The sequence below is a fragment of the Theropithecus gelada genome, chromosome 2 (genome assembly GCF_003255815.1).
Source record: "Theropithecus gelada isolate Dixy chromosome 2, Tgel_1.0, whole genome shotgun sequence".
Taxonomy (NCBI): Eukaryota; Metazoa; Chordata; class Mammalia; order Primates; family Cercopithecidae; genus Theropithecus; species Theropithecus gelada.
This window is the reverse complement of record NC_037669.1, coordinates 28441889-28468854: the sequence shown is the minus strand read 5'-3', so window position 1 is coordinate 28468854 and position 26966 is coordinate 28441889. Positions and strand designations below refer to the sequence as shown.

At 37.2% G+C, this 26966-nt stretch overlaps 1 protein-coding gene across 1 annotated transcript in view; it reads left to right on the top strand.

The window, feature by feature from the left end:
* Positions 1-26966, top strand: part of MYH15 (myosin heavy chain 15) — a 131950-nt gene that overhangs the window by 59811 nt on the left and 45173 nt on the right. The window contains exons 22-28 of the mRNA XM_025375445.1: positions 205-341; positions 9817-10072; positions 13268-13510; positions 14622-14798; positions 16900-17045; positions 22318-22408; positions 24379-24768. Coding sequence (XP_025231230.1) covers positions 205-341; positions 9817-10072; positions 13268-13510; positions 14622-14798; positions 16900-17045; positions 22318-22408; positions 24379-24768 — 1440 coding nt within the window. The remainder of the gene's footprint in view (positions 1-204; positions 342-9816; positions 10073-13267; positions 13511-14621; positions 14799-16899; positions 17046-22317; positions 22409-24378; positions 24769-26966) is intronic.

Genomic DNA, 26966 nt, shown 5'->3' with positions numbered 1-26966 from the left:
ATTTAATAACATGGTTTTTTTTCACATTTTAGATTTATAAAATCAAACTTTCTAGGGTGTAGATTTTACACATTAAATAAAACTTACAAGAAATGGAATTGATACATTTATCCCTAGGAACACAACAGTTGCTCACAGGATCATTCAATAAACATTTGCTGAATACCCATTATGAGTGGAGCTAACATCTGACTTTTCTTTTAGGTGTTTTTTAAAGCTGGGTTTCTGGGTCAACTGGAAGCAATGAGAGATGAGAGACTATCTAAAGTCTTCACATTGTTCCAAGCCAGAGCACAGGGCAAACTGATGCGAATCAAATTCCAGAAGATTCTGGAAGAAAGGTATTGTATGCCCACCCTGCACCCCCACTGCTAGGGTAATAGTGTGCCTTAACCAGTGCAACTAATCTCATTGTCTTATAGTAGGTCAAGAGCTGCCTTCTCTGGTTAGGCTGGGTCTTAAACATTTTTAAATCATAATATAACAAAAAGACAGAGTGCAAAGGGCTTTTATTGCTCTATTCAAACAAGTATAGGCATAATTCAGATATTTCTTGCCATGCTTTCAGGCTTCCCTTTGAGAGAGATTTTTATATTCTGAGAAGTCTGGATCTCCGAGAGTGGTGCGACTCACAATTTATATCAGAAGCAGACCTGGAAAGGTTTGCATATATCCCACAGCCAACTCTGTGGGGAAGTATGCTTCAAAGACCGAGGTGTTCTGACCCCTTTGTTATGTCCCGTGGGTCAGAAACTGTGGCTGTTGTTGACATGTAATCATAACTTTCTTACTTTATTTCAGACAGGTTCACTAGGGACATTTATCACCATGCTTGTACATTCTTAGGCATTGGTTTTGTCTGTTGTTTAATAGAATCATGGAAAGCAAGCTAGCAAAATCTCCAAACAAAGGGACTGTGAGCAAGGGATGCTGAAGTTGTATTTATTTTTCCCTTAGCATATATTGTCTTCTGAAGAGAGGTCTACAGATCTTGGTGTAACTTGTTTAATTGACAATTTGTTAATTCTGTTTTTTCCCAAGAGAAAATGGTTATTACATGGTGATGTCAAAGATAATAGAGAGATGACTCTTAAGGGTCTTCTGTGACTCTCATATAGTGGTCAGTGTGGTATGGGAGTTTGGGGGTCAGGAAACATGGCTTCTAGGACCAGTTGTGTAAACTTGGGTAAGATTCTTAATTTCTCTATAGTTTACTTTCTTAATGTCTGAAGTGAAACCTCTATGATCCATTCTCTCTAAATTGTGACTTAAAAATTACTTTGAAAGATCTCAAGCAAATAAAAAATACAAAAAATACTATAATACATACTCATGGAGTCATCATGAAGGCATTTCAATTCTTAACATTATTAATTTTTTATTTTTGTAGAAACAGGGTCTCCCTATGTTGCCCAGGCTGGTCTCGAACTCCTGGGTTCAACAATCCTCTTGCCTCAGCCTCCCAACGTGCTGAGATTACAGGCATGGGCCATGGCACCCAGCCAACTCTTAACATTTTTTTTCTGTAATTGCTAACAACATTTTAAAAAATTAACATACATAGTTGAAGCCCCCATATAGTTCTGCTGTAATCCAAGTCTTACCTTTTCCTTTTCAGACCCTGAGTTTGTCTCTCATTCCATGTTCTATATATGTCATATAAAAGTATGTTTTCATACCTTTGCTTACTCGATATGCAGATATCCTTAAAATGTGACATGATTTTACATGTGCTTAGTCTTCATGTAAATAATATTTTGTATATATTGTCCTAAAGTTGTCTTTTATATTCAGTATTATTCTTTGAAATATATCAATGTTAATGAATCTAGGGCTAGCTTATTGATTTTAACTGCTGTATAGTATTCCGTTATATGAATATATCATAATTTATTTATCCATTTTCCAGCTAATATAAATTTGTTATTTCCTTTTTTTTTTTTTTTGCCAGTAACTTCTGCAGTGACATTTTTGTAAATGTCTCCCCATTCATATATATAAGAGTTTCTTGAGGGCATCATTACTCAAAATACTCCATTTTCTGATAACAGTTTGTGGATAGCAGCTGGTCTGAGGCACACACTTTGAGTGTCGCTTCTCTAGGGCATGAATTAATAATAGGTTTTAGGTCACACACAACATCAACTTTGCAAGATGTTGCCAAATTGCTTTCTAATATGCCATATTCTCCACCAGCAGTGTATGAGAGTCCCGTTGTCCCATGTTCTCACTCACTTGTGGTATATCAGCCTTTAGAAACTTTTGCCAAATGTCTTCATATTTCTGACTTTGGGGAAAGATATCATTTCCCTTTAAAGAATGATGTTCAGTGTAGTTTTTTTTTGTTTTGTTTTTGTAGAAATGACTTATTGTACGAAGGACATTCCTTCTATTTTATTTTGTTAAGCATTCTTATCAGGAAATTATTTAATCATTTATCTGCATCTATTGAAACAATCACATGGTTTTTCTGAATTAATCTATAAATGTGTGGAAATATATTAACAGATTTTTTAAAAAGTTAAACTTACTTTGGTTAAGAAATATTTTCATACATTGATGGGTTTGATTGTAATATCATCATGAGATTTTTCATCAATATTCATGAATAAGATTGGCCTATAATTTTCATCTGCTGTGTTATCTGAATTTGAATCAAGGTTATCCTAACCTCATAAACAGTTGAAGAATGTTTTCTCTCTTCAAAACATGAACCAGTTTATAGCTGGTCTTTGACTCTTTGGTAGGCATTGCCAATAAAATAATCTGGATCTGGTGGTTCTTTTGTGATAGGTCTTATAATTTTGATTCAATTTATTTATTGGTTACATGTCTAATGAGATATTTTCTTCTTGAATTAGTGCAGGGAAGCTTTCTTTTATTAAAAAAGAAATTTTACATTTCTTTTGAATTTTTCAATTTGATCGATTTATTTTATTTTATTTATTTTTTTATTTTATTTATTTTATTTTTTGAGACAGACTCTCTCTCTATCACCCAGGCTGGAGGGCAGTGGCATGATATCAGGTCACTGCAACCTCCACCTCCCTGGTTCAAGTGATTCTTGTGCCTCAGCCTCTTGAGTAGCTGGGATTAAAGGCGTGTGTCTTCACACCTGGCTAAATGTTGTATTTTTAGTAGAGATAAGGTTTCACCATTTTGACCAGGCTGGTCTCAAACTCTTGGCTTCAAGTTAACTGCCTGCCTTGGCCACCCAAAGTGTTGGGATTACAGGCATGAGCCACTGTACCTGGCCTTATTATTTTTAAATCTCTACTGTATCTATATTATATTCCTAGAGCATAATCCTAAATTATTTATGTTTCTAGAGTATTATCATTCCTAGTATTGTTTTCTTGTGCCTTCTTTCCTTTTTCTTGACCATTCATGCCACATCTTTATTTAGTCTATTTAATAAACCACTTAAACTTTTTTCTAGATCATTAATTTCTGATCTTACCTTTATTCTTTTTTTTCTTCTACTTTGTGTTTATTCTTTTTCCTTTTTCCAACTTTATTCAGTTACCGTTGACAAAAATTGGATATATGGTGTATAATCTGATGTTTTGATATATGTAGGTATTATGAAATGATTACCACAATCAAACTGATTAATCCTCACCTTACGAAGTTATCTTTTGTGTGTGGTGAGAGCATTTAAGGTCTACTCTCTTAGCAAATTTCCAGTATACAACACAGAATTAGTAACTATGGTTACCATACTGTATATTAGATCTTCAGAACTTACTCATCCTGCGTAACTGAGACGTTGTGTCCTTTGAGCAACATCTCCTCATTTTCCCTATGGCCTGGCTGCTGGTAACCACCATTCCACCCTCTACTTCCGTGAGTTTGACTTTTTTAATATCCCACATATAAGTGAGATCATACCATATTTGTCTTTGTGTGCCTGGCTTATTATACTTAGCATAATGTCCTCTAGATTAACCCATGTTGTGAAAAATGACAATGTTTTCCTTTTTAAGGTTGAATAATATTTCATTATATATTTATGCCACACTTTATTTATTTGTCAATGAACACTTAGGTTGATTCCATATCTTGGCTATTGCGAATAATAGTACAATGAACATGATAGTGCAGATATGTCTTCAAAATTCAAATTTCATTAGTATTTTAGGATTGATAGATCCTATGGTAGTTCCATTTTTAATTTTTTGAGGAGCCTTCGTACTGTTTTTCTTAATGGCTGTACCAATTTACATTCCCATCAACAGTGTACAAGGGTTCCCTTTCCCCACATACTTGCCAACCCTTATCTTTTGTCTTTATTAATAGCCATTCTAACAGGTGTGAGGTGATATCTCATTGTGGTTTTGATTTGTATTTCCCTGATAATTAGTGATGTTGAATATTTTTGCATATACTGTTGGCCATTTGTAGTCTTTTGAGAAATGTCTATCAGGTCATTGCTAATTTTTAATGGGGTTGTTTTCATGCTATACAGTTGAATTCCTCATATATTTTGAATATTACCCCTTTATTGCATGTATAGTTTGCAGATATTTTCCCCCATTCCATAGGTTGTCTTCTCCTTTTTGATAGTTTCTTTTGCTGTGCAAAAGCTTTTTAGTTTGATGTAATCCCATTGTCTATTTTTGCTTGTGTTGCCTTTGATTTTGGGGTCACATTAAAAAAAATCGTTGGCAATTTATTGACCAATGTCAATAAACTTTTTCTCCAAGTGTTCTTCTGGTAATTTTACAGTTCCAGATCTTAAATTTAAGTCTTTAGTTCCTTTTGAGTTCATATTTGTATATGGTGTGAAATGAGGATCCACTTATTCTTCTGCATGTGGATATCTAATTTACTAACACCATTTATTGAAAAGACTGTCCTTTCCATACTGTGTGTTTTTGGCAACTTTATTGAAGAACAATTAACCATAAATGCATAGATTGATTTATGGGTTCTCCGATCTGTTCCATTGGACTATATGTTTGTTTTTATGCCAATACTTTGCTGTTTTCTTTGCTATAGTTTGTAGTGTATTTTGAAATTAGGTAATGTGATTCTTCCAGCTTTGTTTCTATTGTTTTGGCTATTTGAGGTCTTTTGTGGTTCCATATAAATTTTAGGATTTTTTTCCTAGTTCTGTAAAAAACACCATTGGAATTTTGAAAGGGTTTACATTGAATCTGTAGATAACTTTGGGGACTATGGACTTTTAACCAAAAATATCCTGTGTTCTTCCAATTCATGAACACAAGATATTTTTGCATTTGTTTGTGTCTTCAATTTCTTTTTCAATGTTTTATAGTTTTCAATGTGCAGATCTTTTACCTCCTTGGTAAGTTTTATTCCTATCTATTTTATTTTATTTTATTTTTTGATGCTATTATGAATTGACTTCTTTTTTGGATAGTCCATTGTTAGTATGTAGAAATGTTACTAATTTTTTGTGTTTTTTTAATCCTGCAAGTTTACAAATGTATTAATTCTATTTTTTGGTGGTTTTTAGTGTTTTCTATATGAGATAGTTTAACTTCTTTGTTTCTAATTTGAATGGCTTTTGTTTCCTCTTTTTGCTGATTACTCTGGTTAGGACTTTCAGTACTATATTACTCTGGTTAGGACTTTCAGTACTATATCGAAAAAAACTATTGAGAGTGAGCATTCTTGTCCTGTTCCTGACCTTAGAGGAAAAGCTTTCAGTTTTCAGTTTTTCACCATTAAGTATGATGTTAGCTGTGGGCTTGTCATATATGGCCTTTATTATGTTGAGGTACCTTCCTTCTCTAGCTACATTGTTGAGAATTTTTATGATGGATGAATGAATGGATGTTAATCTTGTCAAATATAAAGATATTTATATCATCTTGATGAATTGACCCATTTATCATTATGTAATAACTTTCTTTATCTCTTGTTACAGTTTTTGACTTATATATATTTTATCTGATGTAACTATAGCTGTTCCTCCTCTTTTTCAATTTCCATTTGAGTGGAATATCTTTTTCCATTTCTCACTTTCAACCTGTGTATGTTCTCAAAGCTAAAGTGTGTCTCTTGTTGGCAGCATATAGTTGGGTTTGGTTTTTCTATTCATTTGGCCACTCTGTCTTTTGATTGGTGAACTTATTTCATTTATATTTAAAGTAATTGTTAATAGATACAGACTTACTACTGCCATTTTCTTAATTGTTTTATGACTTTTAAAAAAATTGTTTGTTTCTTTCTGTCTTCCTTTGTGATGTGATAATATTTTGTAATGCTAGGTATTTATTCCTTTCTCTTTATCTTCTGTATGTTTACTAGAAGTTTTTTCTTTGTGGTTACCATGGGGCTTACATAAAACATCTTGTAGTTACATGTTTATCTTAAGCTGACAAACCTCTTATTTTTAAGCTGGCAATAGTTTAACTTCAACTACATATAAAAACTCTTCATTTTAACTTATCTTGTCCCCACCTTTTATGTTACTTATGTCACAATTTAATATTTTTTAATATTGTATATCTATTAATCCATTATTGTAGCTACAGTTATTTTAAATAATTTTGTACATTAACTAATATTAGAGTAAAAGGTGATTTATGCACCATTATTACAGTATTATTCTGAATGTGACTATGTTCTTGTCTTTTCAGTGAGTTTCACACTTTTATATATATTTGTGTGGTTAGTTAGCATCCTTTTGTTTCAACTTGAAGAACACCCTTTAGCATTTCTTGTAAGGCAAGTAGTGATGATAAAGTCCCACAGTTTTTATTTGTGTGGCAGTCTTTATCTCTCCATTTCTGAAAGGCAGCCTTGCTGGATACAGTATTTCTGGTTGGTGGTTTTTAGTTTTTGTTTTCTTTCAGCACTTTGATTCTATCATACCACTGTCTTCTGGTCTGCAAGGTTTTGCTGAGAAATCTGCTCATAGTCTCAGGAGTGTTTCATTATATGTGACAAGTTACTTTTGTTTTGCTGCATTCGAAACTCTTTGACTTTTGAGAATTTCATTATAATGTGCATTGGTGAAGATCTCTTTGTATTTGATCTACTTGAGGTTCTTTGGGCTTAATGAATCTAGTTGTTCGTTTTCCCCTCCAGATTTAAAAGCTTTCTGTCATTGTTTCTTTAAATAAGCTTTCTGTTTCTTTCTCTTTCTGTGCTCCTTCTGTGACTCCCATAATGTATATATTGGTAAGCTAGACGATATCCTATAAGTGCTGTAGGCATTCTCCATTCTTTTCATTTGTTTTTCCTTTTTGTTCCTCTAAATGAGTAATTTCAAACGACCTGTCTTTGAGCTTACTGATTCTTCCCCTTGATTGCATTTATACTTTCCATGGAATTTTTCAGTCCAGTCATTGTGTTTTTCAATTCCAGAATTTCTACGTGGTTCTTTTTTATGGTTTTTATTTCCTTGTTGAACTTCTCCTTTTGTTCATGTATTATTTTTCTCACTTTGTTTAGTTGTTCTCTCATAGCTCACTAAACTTTTTTTTAAGATCATTGTTTTGAATTCTTTGTCAGCAATTCATAGATCTCCATTTAGGGTGGGTTTCTAGGCGGTTTGTTTTATTCTTTTTATTCTGTTGTGTGTTCCTGATTCTTCATGATTATTATAGCTTTGCATAAGTGTCTGTACATTTGAAGAAACAGTAGTCCCCCTCCTCCATATTTATGTACTGGCTTTGACTGGGCAAGATCTTCACCAGACATCTTGGCTAGAGATTTTAGGCCTTCGTCCCTCACTGCTCCAGCTGTTCAGTTTGTTTGTGTATTTGTTTCAGAAACCTGTAATTTCTTGCTTTCTCCAGTGTCTGATTTTGTTACTTTGTAGATCTCCATTTCTTTAGGGGTGGTTATTGGTGTTTTGTTTTGTTCCTTTGGTGGTATCATATTTTTTTGATTATTCATGATCCTTGTGGCCTTACATTAGTGTTTGTGCATTTGAAGTAGTACATCTTTTAGTCTTTATAGGCTGGTTTCAACAGGAAAACCTCTTCAGCAGTAAGCTTGGTCAGAGATTCTGGGCAGCCCAGCTGGCAGTGTCCACTGGCAGGATTGCTGCTGGAGTCTTGGGGCATGATGGCTTGGTGGCAGTTTCAGTGCACATTCAGGCCCAATTCCTGGGTCCATGAAGATTAGCTTGGAGGCTGTATACACTAGATCTTGGATCCACATGGGCAAGCCTTGGTGTCTAAGTCCATGGTAGTGGACTTAGTGAGGGTATGTCTGGATCCTGGGGCCATGAAAGTCAGTCTGTGGTTAGGATCTACTGGAACACCCTTATTGACTGGGTCCATGGGGATAGTTCTGGGGCCTGGGTCTTTGGGGACTAGACTGATTATCGGGATGGTCCTGGAGTCTGGGTCATTGGGGGTAGGCTTGCAGTCTGGGGCTGCATGTCTGGACTGGCACAGGGGCAAGCCTGGAACCTGAGGTTATAGGGCCATCCTGGAGTCTGGAGCTGTGGGGGTTTGTTCTTTTCTCAATTCACTAGTTTTTTTCCCCCAGTGTTTCTAATAACCTGCTTAATTTTTTCCACTGAGTATTTGATTTCAACTGCTATATTTTTTAGTTTTAGACATTTTATTTGGTCTTATTTCAAATCTGTATGTCCTTTTATCAGAGTGGTTCATTGTTTCTAAAGTTCTTTCCTTTTTACCTTTGACAATAATTTTTTTTTTTTTTTTTTTTTTTTGAGACGGAGTCTTGCTCTGATGCACAGGCTGGAGTATAGTGCTATGATCTCGGCTCGCTGCAAGCTCTGCCTCCCAGGTTCATACCATTCTCCTGCCTCAGCCTCTCTGAGTAGCTGGGACTACAGGTGCCTGTCACCATGCCTGGCTAATTTTTTGTAATTTTAGTAGAGATGGGGTTTCACCGTGGTCTCATTCTCCTGACCTTGTGATCCACCCGCCTCGGCCTCCCAAAGTGCTGCGATTACAAGTGTGAGCCACTGAGCCTGGTCAATAATTTTTAACATAATTATTTGATAGTCTCCATCAGATAGTACAATTATCTGAAAATCTTGGGGGTTTCATCAAACTTTTTATTATATGTGCTCAACTTCATTTTCCTATATGTATTTTGTAACTTTGGATTTTAACCCCTTCAGGGTGCCTTATGTAGGAGAACTTCTGGTGTTTGGGTTTAAGGTGTTTTTTTTTCAATGTAATTTTGTATTTTCCTACTCCAAGGGTTGAAAAGGTATTTATTATCAGAGTAAAAAAATCATTGTGCTAATTTCTTGGATATTTCTGTACCATTCAGGTAGTATAATTTAAACCTTAAATAATTCAGTGGTACTGGATCATTAAAAAAAATCTGAAGTAGAATTTGTCTTCACTCACACCAAATCAGATGTACTTTAATTTGATATCTCTCTTTGCTGGTAGGTGAATTTTTCAGTCCTCCTTTTTATTAAGGGTAAGATTCTTTGGAGGTTTGTGCCTTGCCTTTTTATCCATGTGAATATGAAAATACCGACTCTTACAATACCAAGATTTGTTTCCTCCTTCCGTAAAGATGGCCAAGCTATGCATGCATTCACTTATTGCTCAAGTTTTTGGTGCCTTCTATATGTCTTACTCTCTTTAGGTTCAGCTCTCATTCAAAGGATGTTTGTGATGGGAACATTTTTAGGATATCTAGTCCATAATACTGCTAACCCCAGATACCCCTTGGAGAGTTTTTGCCAGAATCAAGTGAAAGTCCAGATATAAAAGTGCTTTGAAGACTAATAAGAATTTTTTATGACTCCTAAAAAGATGTGTTTATTGAGGATTTTAATTTGGGAACTAATTTTCCTATAGTCGGTGCTAACTTGCTTTTCTTTTTTCTCTCTTGATTTAGGGATGCACTCATTTTGATACAATGGAACATAAGAGCTTTCATGGCTGTGAAGAACTGGGCCTGGATGAGGCTCTTTTTCAAGATCAAGCCCCTTGTTAAATCTTCAGAAAGAGGAGAAGAAATAGCTGGACTGAAGGAAGAGTGTGCACAATTACAGAAAGCCTTGGAGAAATCAGAGTTTCAGAGGGAGGAACTGAAAGCAAAGCAAGTATCCCTCACTCAGGAAAAAAATGACCTGATTCTTCAGCTTCAGGCTGTGAGTAGCCACACCATTTGTTCTTTAAATCAAGTTTTTAATTAGACTTCCTTGTTAATCAGGCAGTGTTGACACGGAAGAAAAAAAAAATAGATGCATGTGCTTTTCAGATACCAAAGGATTTTATAAAACCAAAGACAATGAAAACAAGGAGATACCCTGTTTCATAGTGAAGTGATTTCATTGGCAAGATGTCTTTTAAAAAGGGACAAATTATCAGATGGATTTTTACTGTATAATAGCACATCATGGAGGCCGGGAAGCTCTGGTTCTTAATTTAAAGTTTGTATGTAGCCCATGACCCATTAGCAAATCAGCAGACAGGATTTTAGTAGGTCCCAAGAAAAGCTTGACTGAGATCTTCAGGAATGTTGCAGTGTGCTTCTAGTCAGATATCCTGATTTTGGTCTCCCTACTTCCCCTTCCTGGGTCCAAATCAACATTACTAATGAGTTGAGTTTTTAAAACAGTTCTTAACCTTGACTTTGTATCAAAGTCATTTGTGAAACATTAAAAAAATAAAATAAAGATGCCTAGACTCCACTCTCAGATATTTTGATTAAGCAGACTCTGTGTAGGTCCAAATAATCTCTATGGGTGACACTGATATCCAGTCCAGATTAAGAACCGTTGTCTTTAAAAAAGCATCATGTCGCTTCCCGGGTGAGCAACCCTCAGATCATATAATATGTACATTTTTAGACTCCAAACCCCTGGTTTTGGTATTCAAGCCTCTGTCTACAGTATGATGCTAATGTGTCATTACTCACTGTCTTTCGTGTTACTCCTCCCTAGCCACCTGGACTACTGTGATCCCAAAACAGCCCAAAGGGCCAGGATGAAATTTTAACCACCTTTATAATACTTTCCTCTCTACTTAGCACAGTGTTAAGTTGGAAAATTCTGTGTTCAAATATAATTTTTCTTGCTTTTTAAATAAGAAACAACAGTTTTTCTTATTTTTAAACTTTACCAAAAACAGAGAAAATTTAGTACTTTCAGACTGACACAAGTTATTCTTTTATTGTTATTACTCTTTAATATTTTGAAGCTGTATTATCTACCAGCATGCCAAGAGGCTGTATTTTATGTAAGACTTTACACCCAAACCCGCATTTCTGATACATATTTAACATAGCAGTGATTCTACAACTTCAGTGTATACCAGTCTTACCTGGTGTGCTTGTTAAAAATACAAATTCCTGGGCCCCATTTCAAAGCTACTGTAAGAACTGTAAGAATCAGAATTTGTAAAATATTTTGGCTTAGGGAAGAGGTAACTTTGGTTGACACCGGGCCTCCCAGTTTCTATCATTCTTCCTACTGATGGAAAGTAGCCAGTGCTACCTGGGTTGATGCAGGAGATAGAAATGGACCCAGCTTGTGTAGGGCATGGTAGACAAAAGCTACCATGTCAAAGTAGCAAAGTAGCTACCATGACAAAGGTGCATGTCAAAGATCATCGTGGGGAGCATGGGAAACACATGGAAGCAAACTCCAGAGCAAACCCAAGAAGGCTGAGATGAGTTCAGATTGTAACTGTGATAAAGAAGTTGACAGAGCTATCATTATATATTATTATATATAATATCTATTTTATGATTATTTGTTTTAAGTGAGAAAGCTAAACACAAAATAATCCAAAAAAAAAAAAAAAAAAGAAATATTTTGAAATCCTTCTTTGCTTAGTCAAAATTCCACTAGAACTGAGTGACCTCGTTCCAATTAACATTGTGAGTACGTCAGAAAGCTGCCACTGGGGAAGGAATCTTCCTACTGCTAAACTGCCACACCATTGCTCAGTGAGCCCCCAAATCCTGCTGTCACGTTTAATGAAGAGATCAATGATGGTCGATTGGACTGTCCTCTTTGTTCAGTGGTGGTGACAGGTCTTGTATACAGGCTGAATGGAATGCAGCAAAAACTGTTCTGCTTGTCAATCTGGGGTGAACTAAGATAAAGTGTCCCCATTATTTCCCATACATTGGAAGCTTCTCTGATTTGCATTCACCATTCCTAAATGTCCTGATACTCCTTTTTTATTTAGCCCCTGTTTTGGGATTTTCAGTGAAGTTGTACATTTATTATTCCATACCTCTCTCCATCTGTGCCTCTTTGAGCCCCGTTTGCTGGGTAGGCAGCCATTCTCCAGCCAGGAGCTACTCAGAGGCCAATAGCCTGGATTTTTACCTCCCCCCAGTCTCCCACTCTTGATCTGATTAGCAGACACAAGTTAAGTGAGGCAAATGGATCATTAATACATTGCCCAAACTGGCATGTTGTGAAGGATGGATGAGGTCTAGAGATGGAAGATGAAAATGTATGTAAAGTTATATTACAGCAAGACCAACAACGATAAAGAGCTTGCTTATGAAGAAGAGGTTTTATTCAGCCTCTAAAGAAGACAAGTTAGAGGGGTTTAAAGTTATGAAAGGTGCTCTGTAGTAAAAACCCCCTTTACTTTTTACTTGACCCATAACACACTTTTTACTTGACCCATAACACAGGAACAATGGGTCACCCAGTAAGAGCTGGAGGCAGTGCCTGTGCAAGGATAAAGGAAAGAGTACTATATGCTCTTTGTGTAACTTTGTACTATCAGAATCATTGAGGCAAAAATTTTAGTTCGAAATAACAGTGAAATCTAGTTAGTGACTTGCAAATAAACTTATGAATTCTAAATTTAGCCTATGAATTTAAAAAACATAACTCAGCTCAATTTATTAGAAGAGATGTATATTAAACATGTACATCCGTGCACTTGTAATAGTTATAGTGCAATATTCTGAGGGAACTCTGCTTTCTTAAAAGATTTTTTGAGCAGTTATCTACCTCAAACTCTGTGCCCGCATGGATGTTTCCAGAAGCTGTGGTTTAAGCAGCACACCACTGATTTTTGGAGGCACGCTAGCTCCTTTAGGCCACCAGGATTCTATTAAGTGCTTTAGAAGAGGTAATCTAATCTACTGAATTGGCCTGAGAGATCGAAAGCACCTCCAAACACAAGCAACTTCTCCACTTCTCAGTGATCGGATCAGGGACCTGGGAATATTATTGCAGCTGTTTAGGAAAGGTAGGTGAAAGTGCTGGGCAGAGGGCAGGCAATTATCTCTTTGCTATGTGTTAAGCAGCATTTTCGCCTAGCTGATAAATTACTTCCAGCTGTTGGCAACAATTTTCTCCTCATCATGGCAGGAGCAAGAGACACTGGCAAATGTTGAAGAGCAGTGCGAGTGGCTGATTAAATCCAAGATCCAGCTGGAGGCCAGAGTGAAAGAGCTGTCGGAGAGGGTGGAGGAAGAAGAGGAGATAAATTCTGAGCTGACTGCCAGGGGGCGGAAACTCGAAGATGAATGTTCGGAGTTGAAGAAAGAAATCGATGACTTGGAAACAATGTTGGTGAAGTCAGAGAAGGAGAAACGTACTACAGAGCACAAGGTACTTTTTCCATAATGTTAGTTTAGAAGGCCTAGCAGCCAGAATTCCACTCTCAATCAGGTTTTGGTATCTGACTTGCTCTATTTAAGTTAATTAACACAGTGGCCTGCAACTTTACAGCATTGAGAGTCAGAACTGGCACAAAATATAGGGTCTGATAAACTATGCTCTCCCAATTCAGATTTCCAGTTTGAACTTATGGAACCTTATTTAACTTCCCAAATGAAACATTTTCATTTGTTCCAATCCTATTGCATCTGAACTCTATAATAGAGTAAAATGGTTTCATGGGGCCTGTAAGAACCCTTTTTTTTTTTTTTTTTTTTTGGAAGGAGAATGAGCATGATATGGTTTGCTAAAAGATAATTTGGGATGTGCCTGAGTCCCCAGCTGTGTCATTGATTTGGAGTTTGACCTTGAAGATGTCACTTTAATTCTAGTTAAGGACTTTCGTGTTTTGTTTGTTTTGGCTGAGAGTTTGTTTGAGGGTTTTAACTTGCGCATCTGTGTGTAGATTGAGGACAGTGAGGAGTCTGCATCAAGCCTCTGATACAGTCTCCAAAGTGACACCGTAATTTTGGCAGGCCATTAAATAGCCCTCTTATTTTTATTGATTCCCTTTCATAAAAAGCACATGGGCCTGATACAGTCAACTTCCACGTTTGCATGTTTTATCAGCTGGAACCCTTCTTTAACTGCCACTTTCTTGGGATACTGAGGCACAACACGATCGGTACATGCCATGATTCCTCAAAAGAAATCGCAATTGCTTTTAGTGTTGTTACTGTTATATAATAATGTGAATTAAATTGGCCATCCAATTTAGTTCATATTAATAATGTTAAATAATTATGAATAATGTTAATTATTTACTCATATTAATGTTTAAACAGAATACTCCATTTCCTGACCATGACAGATAACAGATCATTTTTGTGGGAGAAAAACTAAATTTAGCTTTAGAAAGTATATCAGGAACTTGGCTAAATACAGCTCTTTATGACACTGGATACCTCATGCTTTGTTCTGGACGACAAAAGGAGATGACCCTCAGTATTATGCCCAACTTTCCAGCAGTGGCTTTAATGAAGCTGTCATCTTCTTCCCACAGGTCAAGAACCTGACTGAGGAAGTAGAGTTTCTAAATGAGGATATCAGCAAACTTAACAGAGCAGCCAAAGTTGTGCAGGAGGCCCATCAGCAGACCCTAGATGACCTGCACATGGAGGAGGAGAAGCTGAGCAGCCTGAGCAAAGCAAATCTGAAGCTGGAACAGCAAGTTGTTGGGGTCAGTAACGGTGTATCTGGTTAGTTAGCTATCTGTCTACATATATACATAACTCCAGTTTTAAATTCATTAACTTATCTTGACACTTTCAGGAAAACCTAGTAGCAGAGTTTTCCTGATTATTCAGAATAAAAAGGTTATTTTTTTATACACAAAACCACGACAGTATAAGAGAGGTCTCTGCATATAATCTATCAGTTTTTAAATGCAACTTTCATTCAACCCTGGACGATAGTAAAAGAACATTAAGATGCATGGTAAAGGGTTATCACTCTAGGTGACTGGCTTTCCCCATATCTCCCACGGAACCTGGTGTTTTGTGCTACAGATATGCTGGTACTTTAGTTGACACTGGTGTTGAAGGATTCGTTTTAAAGGCCGTGTGTGTTTCCAGTGGTGTGCTGAGATTTATTTATGGTTGAAAGATACGTGAGGCACAAGCTGTGTTCTACCTACACTATTGGAAATTACTTTTAAGATTCTAGAGATGATGCCCTTGTTTTGCTTCTAAATGCCCTGTGAAATAAAACTGTTTCACACCAGTTTCAATGTGTGGGTTCATAATTCTTCCTTTTTCCCACCCCAGCTGACATAGTGTATGCTATGCATTTATGCTCACAGTAGTCCCCACTTTTATAAAGTGTAGCCTTTATAAAATTGTTGACAAGGGTGGTTAGGTTTTTTTTTTTTTCCTTGTCTGCTGCTCTTTCTTCCTGCCTCTATGTAAGTTTCTTCTATTACTTATTTGTTGTGTTACATTTCTTCCTATTTCCACTAATTACATATCTCACAAAGCCTCAGCATAAGGATTTTTGGGTGTTTATATATGTGCATGTATATGCACATCACACACACCTGCCCACACCCACACACCCACACATTTATTCTCTCCTGGTGTCTTAGTCCATTCAGGCTGCTATAATAAAATACCATAAACTGGGTGGCAAATAAATAACAGTTTATTTCCTACAGTTCTGGAGACTGGGAAGTCTGCAATCAAAGTACCAGCAGACTTGGTGTCTAGTGAGAACACATTTCCTGGTTTATGGAGGGTGACTTCTCCTTGTGTCCTCACATGGCAGAAAGAACAAGGAAGCTCTCCAGGTTCTCTTTTATAAGGACTAATTCCATTCTTGGAGGCTCCACCTTCATGCCCTCATCACTTCCTAAAGGGCCCACCTCCCAACACCATTGCACTGGGGATTAGGATTTCAACGTATGAATTTGGCGGGGACACAGACTTTCAGTCCACAGAACTCAGTGTTCATCTACTTTCTGATTTTTACATATATCCTTTCCAGAATTTCTCCCTCCCTCCCAATTTGAATTTCATCTCTTTGGCTGGTTACAGAGCATATCTTCCATTGTTTTAAAGTAAACGTATCAATAAATAAAAAGCCATATTGTGACTGTTATCTAGCTTCCTGGAAAATTAACCTCTATATAATTCCTGGCAATACTAATCCATACAAAACTGGAATGTTCTGATGGAGAACATTTAGTGAGGAACCAGAATATGACATGATGTTATGAACTAGAAGAGGGTACCAAGGTGGTGACGGAGCTTAAAAATCATGCCATGTGAGAATGTGTTTGAATGGGCCAGTGATGCCTAGGGTTATTCCAAATTATTAAGGATGATCATGCGGAAACTGATTTGCTTGGTGTTGCTCCAGGGAGCAGAGCTTGTGCTTGTGGATAGAATTTACAGGGAATATTTTGGCTTCTTGTGAAGAAGCACTCCCAAGTAAATGGACTTATCCACCCGTGAAATGAGCTGCCATGTGAAGAAGTGAGCTTCCTATCATTGGAAAGAGATCAATCAAGGGCTCACTGGCCATTTCTTGTTGGTTCCTTCCCTAAGACAGAACTCATATTCTGTAATTTCTAAAGTTTTCTTCCATCCCTGTGATTTCTGGATTCTTTTGTTAACCTATTGACATATGCAATATTTATTTGGAAATATCTATGTTACTGGGCATCATTTATAGAATTTGTGCTTGTGTCTTTCTTTTTCCAGAAGGTAAGTGGTTAATGAACACATCTAGTGAAGTATAAACTCTACCTATTTATTTGACTAAATAATGTCTCCTTTTGTCAGCTTGAGGGTGCCCTTGAGCAGGAGAGAAAAGCGAGAATTAACTGTGAAAGGGAACTGCACAAACTGGAGGGCGATTTAAAGCTGAATCAGGAAAGTATGGAGAACCTGGAAAGCAGCCAGCGACACCTGGCAGAAGAGCTGAGGAAGTAAGCCACCTTTCTGTTGACATGAGATTCTTGGAGACCTTATATTAGAAGGAACAGCTTTCTTGTTTCATTTATCCTTAGGACTCCAGGGCCAGATAGCTCAAGACCCAAGGCAAGGATAACAAACCTAGGAAATAATTTTTTTTTTCTTTTCTGGACTTTATTTTATAGTTGTAAAGAGACTAAATGCATAATCTGGAAGGACATAAAGAAGAAAGTATCTGACTAGCAAATGAGAAAGAATGGTGTAAGATATATGAGATGTAGACTATTGGGAACTTGCAGCTGTAAGTCAAAAAAATAAAAATGACTCTCTTTTTTACTCATGAGACCAATGGCATAAAATGTAAAAAAAAAAAAAAAAAATCCTCTTGTGAAGACTTACATACTCTCTGATTACCTAAATAATATATGTTTGTCTGACATAACTTAATATTTATATAGGAATTTTGGTGAAATAATTTACTATATAAATATTAAACCTTAAAATCTAAAACAAGCCATGAAAATGATCAAAATTAGGGAAACTTTCAACTTATTTGGATTCCTTACACCCCAAGGAACTCAGAGCAAGACGGCTTTCTCAGTTTAGTTCTACTAGTCAGTGACATGGGTTTTCTCACCTTCTCCCTTTTGTCATCTTCCTCTGTTTAACTAGACTTTTTTTTTCTTTTAACCATTAGGGTTACATTTATTTAGATTATACCAAATAAGAGAGGAAAACAGTGAGGATGAAGAGTGAGATAGGTCAGGTTGCTGAGGTGGGTAGATCATGAGGTCAAGAGATTGAGACCATCCTTGGCAACACGGTGAAACCCCCATCTCTACTAAAAATACAAAAATTAGCTGGGCGCGGTGGCATGTGCCTGTAGTCCCAGCTACTTGGGAGGCTGAGGCAGGAGAATCGCTTGAACCCAGGAGGCAGAGGTTGCAGTGAGCCGAGATCGTGGCACTGCACTCCAACCTGGCGACAGAGCGAGACTCTGTCTCAAAAAAGGCCACATTAAAGATGGTAGTATATCAATGGTTGAGGCCCACAGTGAAAGAGGAAAGAGAGTCCATTGACCAGCTGTGAGCGTCTGGCTTTCTTGTTGGTATATACATATATGCTATTATACATGCTCTTGGTGAGACTTGACTCATATTCTGCTAATAAGTTACTGGGCTTAATAGGTGTCTAGAATGATGAAACAAGCGACCTTATGAATGGAATGGAATAATTAAAACAAAATGATGATAGAGTTCCCTTAGCATTCAGTTGTGAAGATTGTGTTTCAGTACAAATGATAACCAGCAAAGTGTAAATGATACTCTATGTCATGTAGGCCACAGGTCAAGAGTTTTAGCATTTTATAAATCCATATTTTTAAAAAGTTGTAACTTTATTAAAAAACTTTTCCCCTAAATAGACCTATGTATATTTGAAACAATAAGTGATAAAGGTGGCATTTCAAATTAACAATGACAAGAGATGTAGTAAATGGTATTGGAATTATTGGCTATTAATTTCCTGAGGTGAGAGAAATTGCTACCTCATACAATTTATACACACAAACTTCAGTTGCACTAATTAACTCAATATCAAAACAAAGCCATAAAACCATTAGAAGATGCCAGATTATTCACAATAGCCAATATGTAGAAACAACCTAAATATTCACCAATGTATGAATGTATAAAGAAAATGTGTGTGTGTGTGTGTGTGTGTGTATGTGTATATATATACATACATACATATACACAAAAACCTATTGAAATAAAAAATAAAATTTTAAAAATGAAAAAACCCCCAAACACACACACACACATTCATACATACATCTGTATACATATATATACACATATAAAATATACATACACAATGGACTATTATTGAGCCTTGAAAAGAAACCCCTGCCATATGCAACAACATGGATGAATTTGGAGGACATTATACTAAGGGAAATAAGCCAGTCACAAAAAGGAAAAAGACTGCATGATTCCACCGATAGAGGTATCTAAAATAATCAAATTCATAGAAACAAATTCATAGAAAAGTGCTTGCCAAGGGCTGGGAGGAGGGAGAAATCATGGAGAGCTGCTGTTCAATGAGTATAAAGTTGGTTATATAAGATGATTAAGTTCTAGAGATCTGCTTTACAACATTTTGCCTGTAGTTAACAATACTACATTTTGTACTTAAAAATTTAAGAGTAGAGCTCATGTTAAGTGTTCTTACCACAATTTAAAAAAAAATTAGAATAAAAGATAGTCAATAAGTCTTAGGAAATTGACAGGCTATGTCTTCTTGAGCAAGTCACAAAAAGCCAAAGGCAAAAGGGAGACATTGATATATTTGACATCAAAATTTTAAACATGTGGCAAATGCCAATACAAATAAAATGGAGACAGGTTATAAAGTGAGAGAAAAATTTGTAACACATATAAAAAATGTCAAGAATCCAAGGAAAATCTATAACTAAATAATTAGATGAACACATCTAATAGAAAAATGGGCAAATAACACAAACAGGCGGTCCATTTGGTTTATTGACCATTTAAATATACTAATAGTTGACAAGATGCAGTCATTACTAGTAAATGAGGGCATTGCAGATAAAACAATGAAATAGTAATCTATTTTCTAAGAAAATTTCAGAAGTATGATATTAAGAATAAATGTAGAGAAGCAATGATCTCACACTGTTAGTGGAGAGCAAGGGACAGGGCTATCTTATTTTTCAGCACTTACCTATACATTACCCAGCAATTTCCTGCTCAGTATCCACTCTAGAGAAACACTCTCATGTATACAAGGGGCATGGTTATGAATAGTGTGATTTGTAAAAGCAAAATATTAAGGAAAACCTAAGTGCTTATTGTGAAATTCACAAACTAAGGAATGTCTAAATTGTGAAATACTATGTCATAGTTAATTTTTAAATGAAGTACTCTGTGTAGGCTTGTGTAGAAAAATATATTATTGAATTAATAATAATATAATAATTATCTTAAAATATAATAGCTTAAGATTTTTAAGCTTAATATATTGATAAAAATAAATTCTCAGGCTGGGTGTGGTGGCTCATGCTTGTAATCTCAGCACATTGGAAGGCAGAGGCGGGCAGATCACCTGAGGTCAGGAGTTCAAGACCAGCCTGGCCAACATGGAGAAACCCTATCTCTACTAAAAATACAAAATTAGTCAGACATGGTGGCACGTGCCTGTAATCCCAGCTGCTCGAAGGCTGAGGCAGGAGAATTGCTTGAACCTAAGAGGCAGAGGTTGCACTGAGCCGAGATTGTACCATTGCACTACAGCCTGGGCAACAAGAGTGAAACTCAAAAAAAAAATAATAACATTCTCAATTTAATAATATATTTAAAATATTAAATATAACAATATAACTTCTGTGTGCTTGTAGGCTCCACACCAGGTGGAAGTTGCCAAGGCTTGGGGCTTGCACCCTCTGAAGCCATGACTCAAGCTCTATGTTGGCCCCTTTCAGCCATGACTGGAGCAGCTGGGACGCAGGGCACCAAGTCCCTAGGCGGCACACAGCACGGGGACCCTGGGCCCAGCCCATGAAACCAACTTTTCCTCCTAGGCTTCTAGGCCTGTGATGGGAGGGTCTGTAGCGAAGACCACTGACATGGCCTGGAGACATTTTCCCAGTTGTCTTGGGGATTAACATTTGGTTCCTTGTTACTTATGCAAATTTCTGCAGCTGGCTTGAATTTTTTCTCAGAAAATGGGATTTTTTTTTTTTTTCTATCACATTGTCAGGCTTCACATTTTCCAAACTTTTATGTTCTGCTTTCCTTATAAAACTGAATGCAGGCGGGGTGCGGTGGCTCACGCCTATAATCCTAGCACTCTGGGAGGCCGAGGCGGGCAGATTGCCTGAGCTCAGGAGTTAGAGAACAGCCTGGGCAACACAGTGAAACCCTTCATCTACTAAAAGACAAAAAATTAGCTGGGCATGGTGGCATGAGCCTGTAGTCCCAGCTACTCGGGAGGCTGAGGCAGGAGAATTGCTTAAACCTGGGAGGTGGAGGTTGCAGTGAGCCAAGATTGTGCCACTGCAATCCAGCCTGGGTGACAGAGCGAGACTCAGTCTCAAAAACAAACAAACAAACAAAACACCAAAAAAACTAAAACTGAATGCATTTAACAGCACCCAAGTCACCTCTTGAATGCTTTGCTGCTTAGAAATTCCTTCTGTCAGATACCCTAAATCATCTCTCTCAAATTTAAAGTTACACAAATCTCTAGGGCAGAGGCAAAATGCCACCAGTCTCTTTGCTAAAACATAACAAGAACCACTTTTGCTCTGGTTCTCAGCAAGTTCCTCATCTCCATCTGAGACTGCCTCAGCTACGATTTCATTGTCCATTTCATTATCAGCATTTTGGTTGAAGCTATTCAACAAGTCTCTAGGGAGTTCCAAACTTTCCCCCATTTTTCTTTCTTCTTCTGAGCCCTCCAAACTGTTCCAACCTCTGCCTGTTACCCAGTTCCAAAGTCACTTCCACATTTTCGGGTATCTTTTCATCAGTGCCCCACCTACTGGTACCAATTTACTGTATTAGTCCATTTTCACACTGCTGATACAGAGTTACCCGAGACTGGGTGATTTATACAGGAAAAAGGGTTTAACAGACTTACAGTTCCACATGGCTGGGGAGGTCTCACAATCATGGTGGAAGGCAAGGAGGAGCAAGGCACATCTAAAATGGATGGTGCAGGCAAAAAGAGAGAACTTGTACGGGAGAACTCCTCTTTATAACACCATTAGATCTTGTGAGACTTATTCACTACCACAAGAACAGCACGGGAAAGACTTGCCCCCATGATTCAGTTACCTCCCACTGGATCCCCCCTACAATATGTGGAAATTCAAGGTGAGATTCAGGTGTGGACATAGACAAACCATATCAGGTATAGCCAAGAAAACTTCAGATGTAGGCATAATCATTGAAGTTTTAAAATGAGAATGAATTATTGTATTATATCTATAATTTAAAAAGTATTTAAACAAAAAGGTATTTTTACTTTTGGTTAAAGCCTGGCTGTGTTTTTTATTGATTTATAATAATTGTACATGTTTTTGGAGTGCATGTGCTATTTTGATACCTGTATACAATGTACAATGAGTAAATCAGAGTAATTGGGATATCCATCACCTCAAACATCTATCTTTTCTTTGTGTTAGGAATATTACAATTCTAACTACTTTAAACAAAATGTTATTAATCTGAACAATTGTATTTGATATCTTCTTCTAAACAGAAAAGAATTAGAAAACAGTCAGATGAATTCAAAAGTGGAGAATGAGAAAGGCCTGGTAGCTCAGCTTCAGAAGATGGTTAAAGAGCTTCAGGTAATCAATTATCAAATATGCCTGTGTACTTACATTTAGATCCATGGGTGATGACTCGTGGGTCAATGACAAATTCTCTGCCAAGGTATTCATATCCTTAGCCAATCACAGGCAGAGGCAGAAAAGAACAGTGGTTAAGAAGGGAAATTGTGGCATTCCACAGATGGATTTAAGCTTAAATTTCCTTGTAAGAATAATAAAAATGAATAGCTAATTTGTTGAATCCTTGCTGTGAACCAGGCATTGTGCTAAAATCCAAAACTTGTTTTTTTTTCACTCATGAATCCTTCTGGCAACCATTGAGCTCATATTATTAAATGCAACAATATATTTAAGTAGTAAGCACAGTGCCTGACCCATGGTATGCATTCAGTGTTAGCAATTTAATTTTTATGATGATTATTCTTTGTGATTAGAAGGCGATTGAAAATCAATAAGTTATATAGGTACTTGTGGCCTCAAAACATTATTTGATAATGGATAGCTATTTATAAGTTTTAGACCATGTGAGTTTTATAGCATATGACCATGCTATAAAGTAATTTTACACACAGATGCACACACATACATTTAGATGGATAATTTCCCTTTGAAGCTAAATAAATATCTTAGTAATATAACCATGACTCAAAATAATTTTGGAACCTCTTTCTGATATTTATCTTCTGAGATATTTTGAGCCAAATAAGAAAACCAATCTCAATGTTTTGTAAACATATTTTAGTTTCAGACATGCTATTAATCTCCAAGTGGTTATCATATTCATCAGGCTTGTCTTCAAATGACTCTTGACTTTATCCAAAATAAAAAAAAAATTTTAAAAACCCACAAACTTTTCAATATATCCAAAAGACAAATTTTTTTACCTTGATGACTCAAAAAGTTCTCTAAATATTATTTCTGACAAAACATTTCAGAAATATTTGGTTCAATGGTGGTATTATTTGGGATAAATATTTTCTTGGATCCCATGATAACCAGTTGGAAGAGGATCATGGTTACTTGAATGTGGAAATCATACTTTTTTTTTTAAGCACCTTTTCTGTCATACCTCATCTATAGAACTGATAGACTACTTATTTGATACAATCTAGAAATTAGTTTTTTCTAAGCCACAGTAGTCTTATTTAATGGAAAGGAAAACATATTCTAAAACAGTTTCTATCTTGTTTTCTCCCCATCCTAATCTATGCTTAATTACTTAAGGTGATGATAGTAACATCAATGGCTTCATTGTACTGTAATACAGTGATGTTATGTTATCATTATTTGTAGACCTATTTGACCTGTACTAAAAGGGCTTGGGGCTCTGAGAGTTGTTATCACTTCTTTTTCCAATAATCCTGCTTCTGATGATACCGTGTCTCTACTCACTTTAGTAGTCCACATTCCTTCACCAACTCTCCTTTGTTATTTCAAATATCTTCCTTGAAATCTCCCATAGACTAGAAAACCAAGTAACCAAGTTTTTTAGAATTGTGTGTAAAAATTAAATTGAGGCTGTTTCTTACAAGTAAATTGCTTGAACTTGAAGATGTTCATTTTATTGATCAGATTTCTGCCCAAGTCCTAGATAGGTGAGATCAGATAAACGAATTTCAGATGAGGAAGATTTTTGTGTATAAAATTTACCATTCCAATTTTTATGAATGCTCTTAAACACTTTTTTGTCACATGAAAGATATTTTCCTGTTTCTTTGGGAAGTGCTCTTTACTAAGGTTTCCCCTCCATGTATATAATTTAATGAGCTTGCCCATCATCAGGGGCTGAGCAATTTGGCAGAACTGCAAATTCTAATTCTGGTCTTGGTATTGAATTGGGGCAAATCACTTAACTTCTGTGTATTCTGTTTTCTTTAGTTATAAATTGGGAACCAAAAGGTTCATGTTAGCTTTGTGATAAAAAAAAAAATAGAGTAAAGCTCTTGCTACAAGTGCTTAGTAAAAATCAAAATTATTTCTTGCTACAGACTCAAATAAAGGATTTGAAAGAGAAACTAGAAGCTGAAAGGACCACTCGAGCCAAGATGGAAAAGGAGAGAGCTGACCTCACCCAAGACCTGGCTGACTTGAATGAGAGGCTGGAGGAGGTAGGAGGAGCCAGTTTGGCTCAGCTGGAAATAACTAAGAAACAGGAAACCAAATTCCAGAAGCTGCGCCGAGACATGGAAGAGGCCACGCTGCACTTTGAGGCAACTTCTGCATCTTTGAAGAAGAGACATGCAGACAGCCTGGCTGAGCTCGAGGGCCAGGTAGAAAATCTACAGCAGGTCAAGCAGAAACTGGAAAAAGACAGGAGTGACTTGCAGCTAGAAGTAGATGACCTCCTGACCCGTATTGAGCAGATGACAAGGGCTAAGGTAAATACTCCCATCCATCCTCGTGGGCTTTTGAACATGGAAGTAGGGAGAGGAAGAAATGGGAGGGGAGGGAAAAGAAAAATAAGCCAGCTTAGTGGCTCAGTGTATTTTCTAATGAAGAATATAGTTCTTCAGATGGAATAGATCAGGCCTGACCTTAGTGGTCATTGTTAAGGTCACACAGCCATCACCTGAATGTGACCTGACAGTGGCTTCTGGTTTTACCAGAATTCCAATCATGTTCCTTATGGACTTTTTTAGTGATGGCACAAGTAAGTGAGCTGGAAATCTGAGGCCATTATCTATGTCTCTCTTGAAAAATGGCTTTTGTTATGAGTGCTCCTCAGTGATGGCCTGGATACTCCTAGAGCCTATCTGAATGAATGGTGTACACAAACAGCTTTGCTGAGAGGAGGGAACTTTTTCTCCCTCATGTCCTCTGGCATCTTTTTAATCAGCCAGTACTATAAGAAAGGTTCATCACATGTTCTTTCTTTACTGAGCCCATTAGCCTATATGCTGCAAGCTGTCATGTCAAATGTTACTATGAGATCGTGGCTATCAGCGACCCTGTCTTCTGGTAGTTGAGAGGAGCTTTACCTTAGATTAAGCAGAGCAAATGACTGGTTGCTGCAACCTTCTCTCCTTGTAAACAGATTTTATAAAGTCTGGGAAAGACATGGCCTGACAATAAAGCTTGATCTCCATGGACTATGGCCAGAAAAATGTAGAATATCTTCAATGATATGGAGTGGTTTCTGAAATGTTTAATATTAATTCCTTTTAAATACCATACTGAGTAGAAAGAAACAGTCTCTCTCTCTCTCTTCCTCTCTCCCTCTCTCTCTCTCTCTGTGTGTGTATGTGTGTGTGTGTCTTAGTCCATTCCTGCTGCTATAACAAAATACCACAGACTGGGTAATTTATAAATAATAGAAATTTATTTTTCACAGTTCTGGAGGCTGGAAAGTCCAGGATCAAGGTAGCAGCAGGTTTATTGTCTGGTGAGGTCTCTCTGCTTCTAAGATGGTGCCTCTTGCTACATCCTCACATTGCAGAAGAGCAAAAAGGGGAAAGGGACAAATGCTCCCTTGTACCAGTCCCATTGATGAAGGCTCCCATCCTCATAACTTCATCACCTCCTACAGGCCCCACCTAACACTATCACACTGGCGATTGCTTCAACATGTGAATTTTAGGGGACATATTCAGTACATAGCATTCTACCTCTGGCCCCCCAAATTTATGTCCTTCACATAAGCAAAATACATTGATTCTACCTCAGTAGGTTCCAAAGAGTTAAGTCATTTCAGCGTCAACTCAAAAGTCTAAAGTCTCATCTAAATCATATAGGAGTGAAACTCAAGGCATGATTCATCTTGAGGCAAATTCCTCCTCCAGCTGTGAGCTTGTGAAATCAAACAAGTTATGTGTTTCCACAATAAAATAGTGGAACAGGCATAGCATAGACATTCCCATTCCTAAAAAAGAGAAATCAGAAAGAAAAAAGAGGTAACAAAGGGAAAAGCCCAACATAAAACAAAGCAAACAACATTAAATCTTGAAAGTTGGGAATAATCTTTTTTGACTCCATGTCTGACCTTCTGGACATACTGGGGTGGAGTTTGGGTCCCCAGGGCCCCACATAGCAGTGCCCCCCTGACAGGAGCTGTCAGGAATTGAAGTTGGGTGCTTGTGACTACTCCTAGGTTAGTGTTGCATGCTGGTGGCTCTATAAATCTGGGGTGTTTGGGGCAGCTCTGCCCTCACAGTTCTACCACTGCCATAGTGGGAGCTCTCTGTGGTGGCCCTGCTTCCATGGCAATTCTCTGTCTGAACCCCAAGCCTCTCCAAAATATCCTTTGAAATCTAAGTGGAGGAGCTATGCTTCCATATCTCCTGCAGAGTTAGCACTGTATGGATGCTGCTATGGTTTACAGCATGTGCCTTCCAGAGTGGTGACCTGAGCTGAACCTGGGCCTGCCTGAGTGGCAGAGGCGTACTGCACTGGCATGTGGGGAGCAAAGACTTGAGGCAGCCCGGGGCAGCAAGCTCTGAGGTCTCACGGGAATCCTCTCTTGAAATCATGTTTCCATCAAGGCCCTGGCCTTCTGGGCCTATGTGGGTGGAACAGCCACAAAGGTCTCAGAAATGCCTTCAGGATCATTCTTCCATCGTCCTGATGAATAGCACCCATC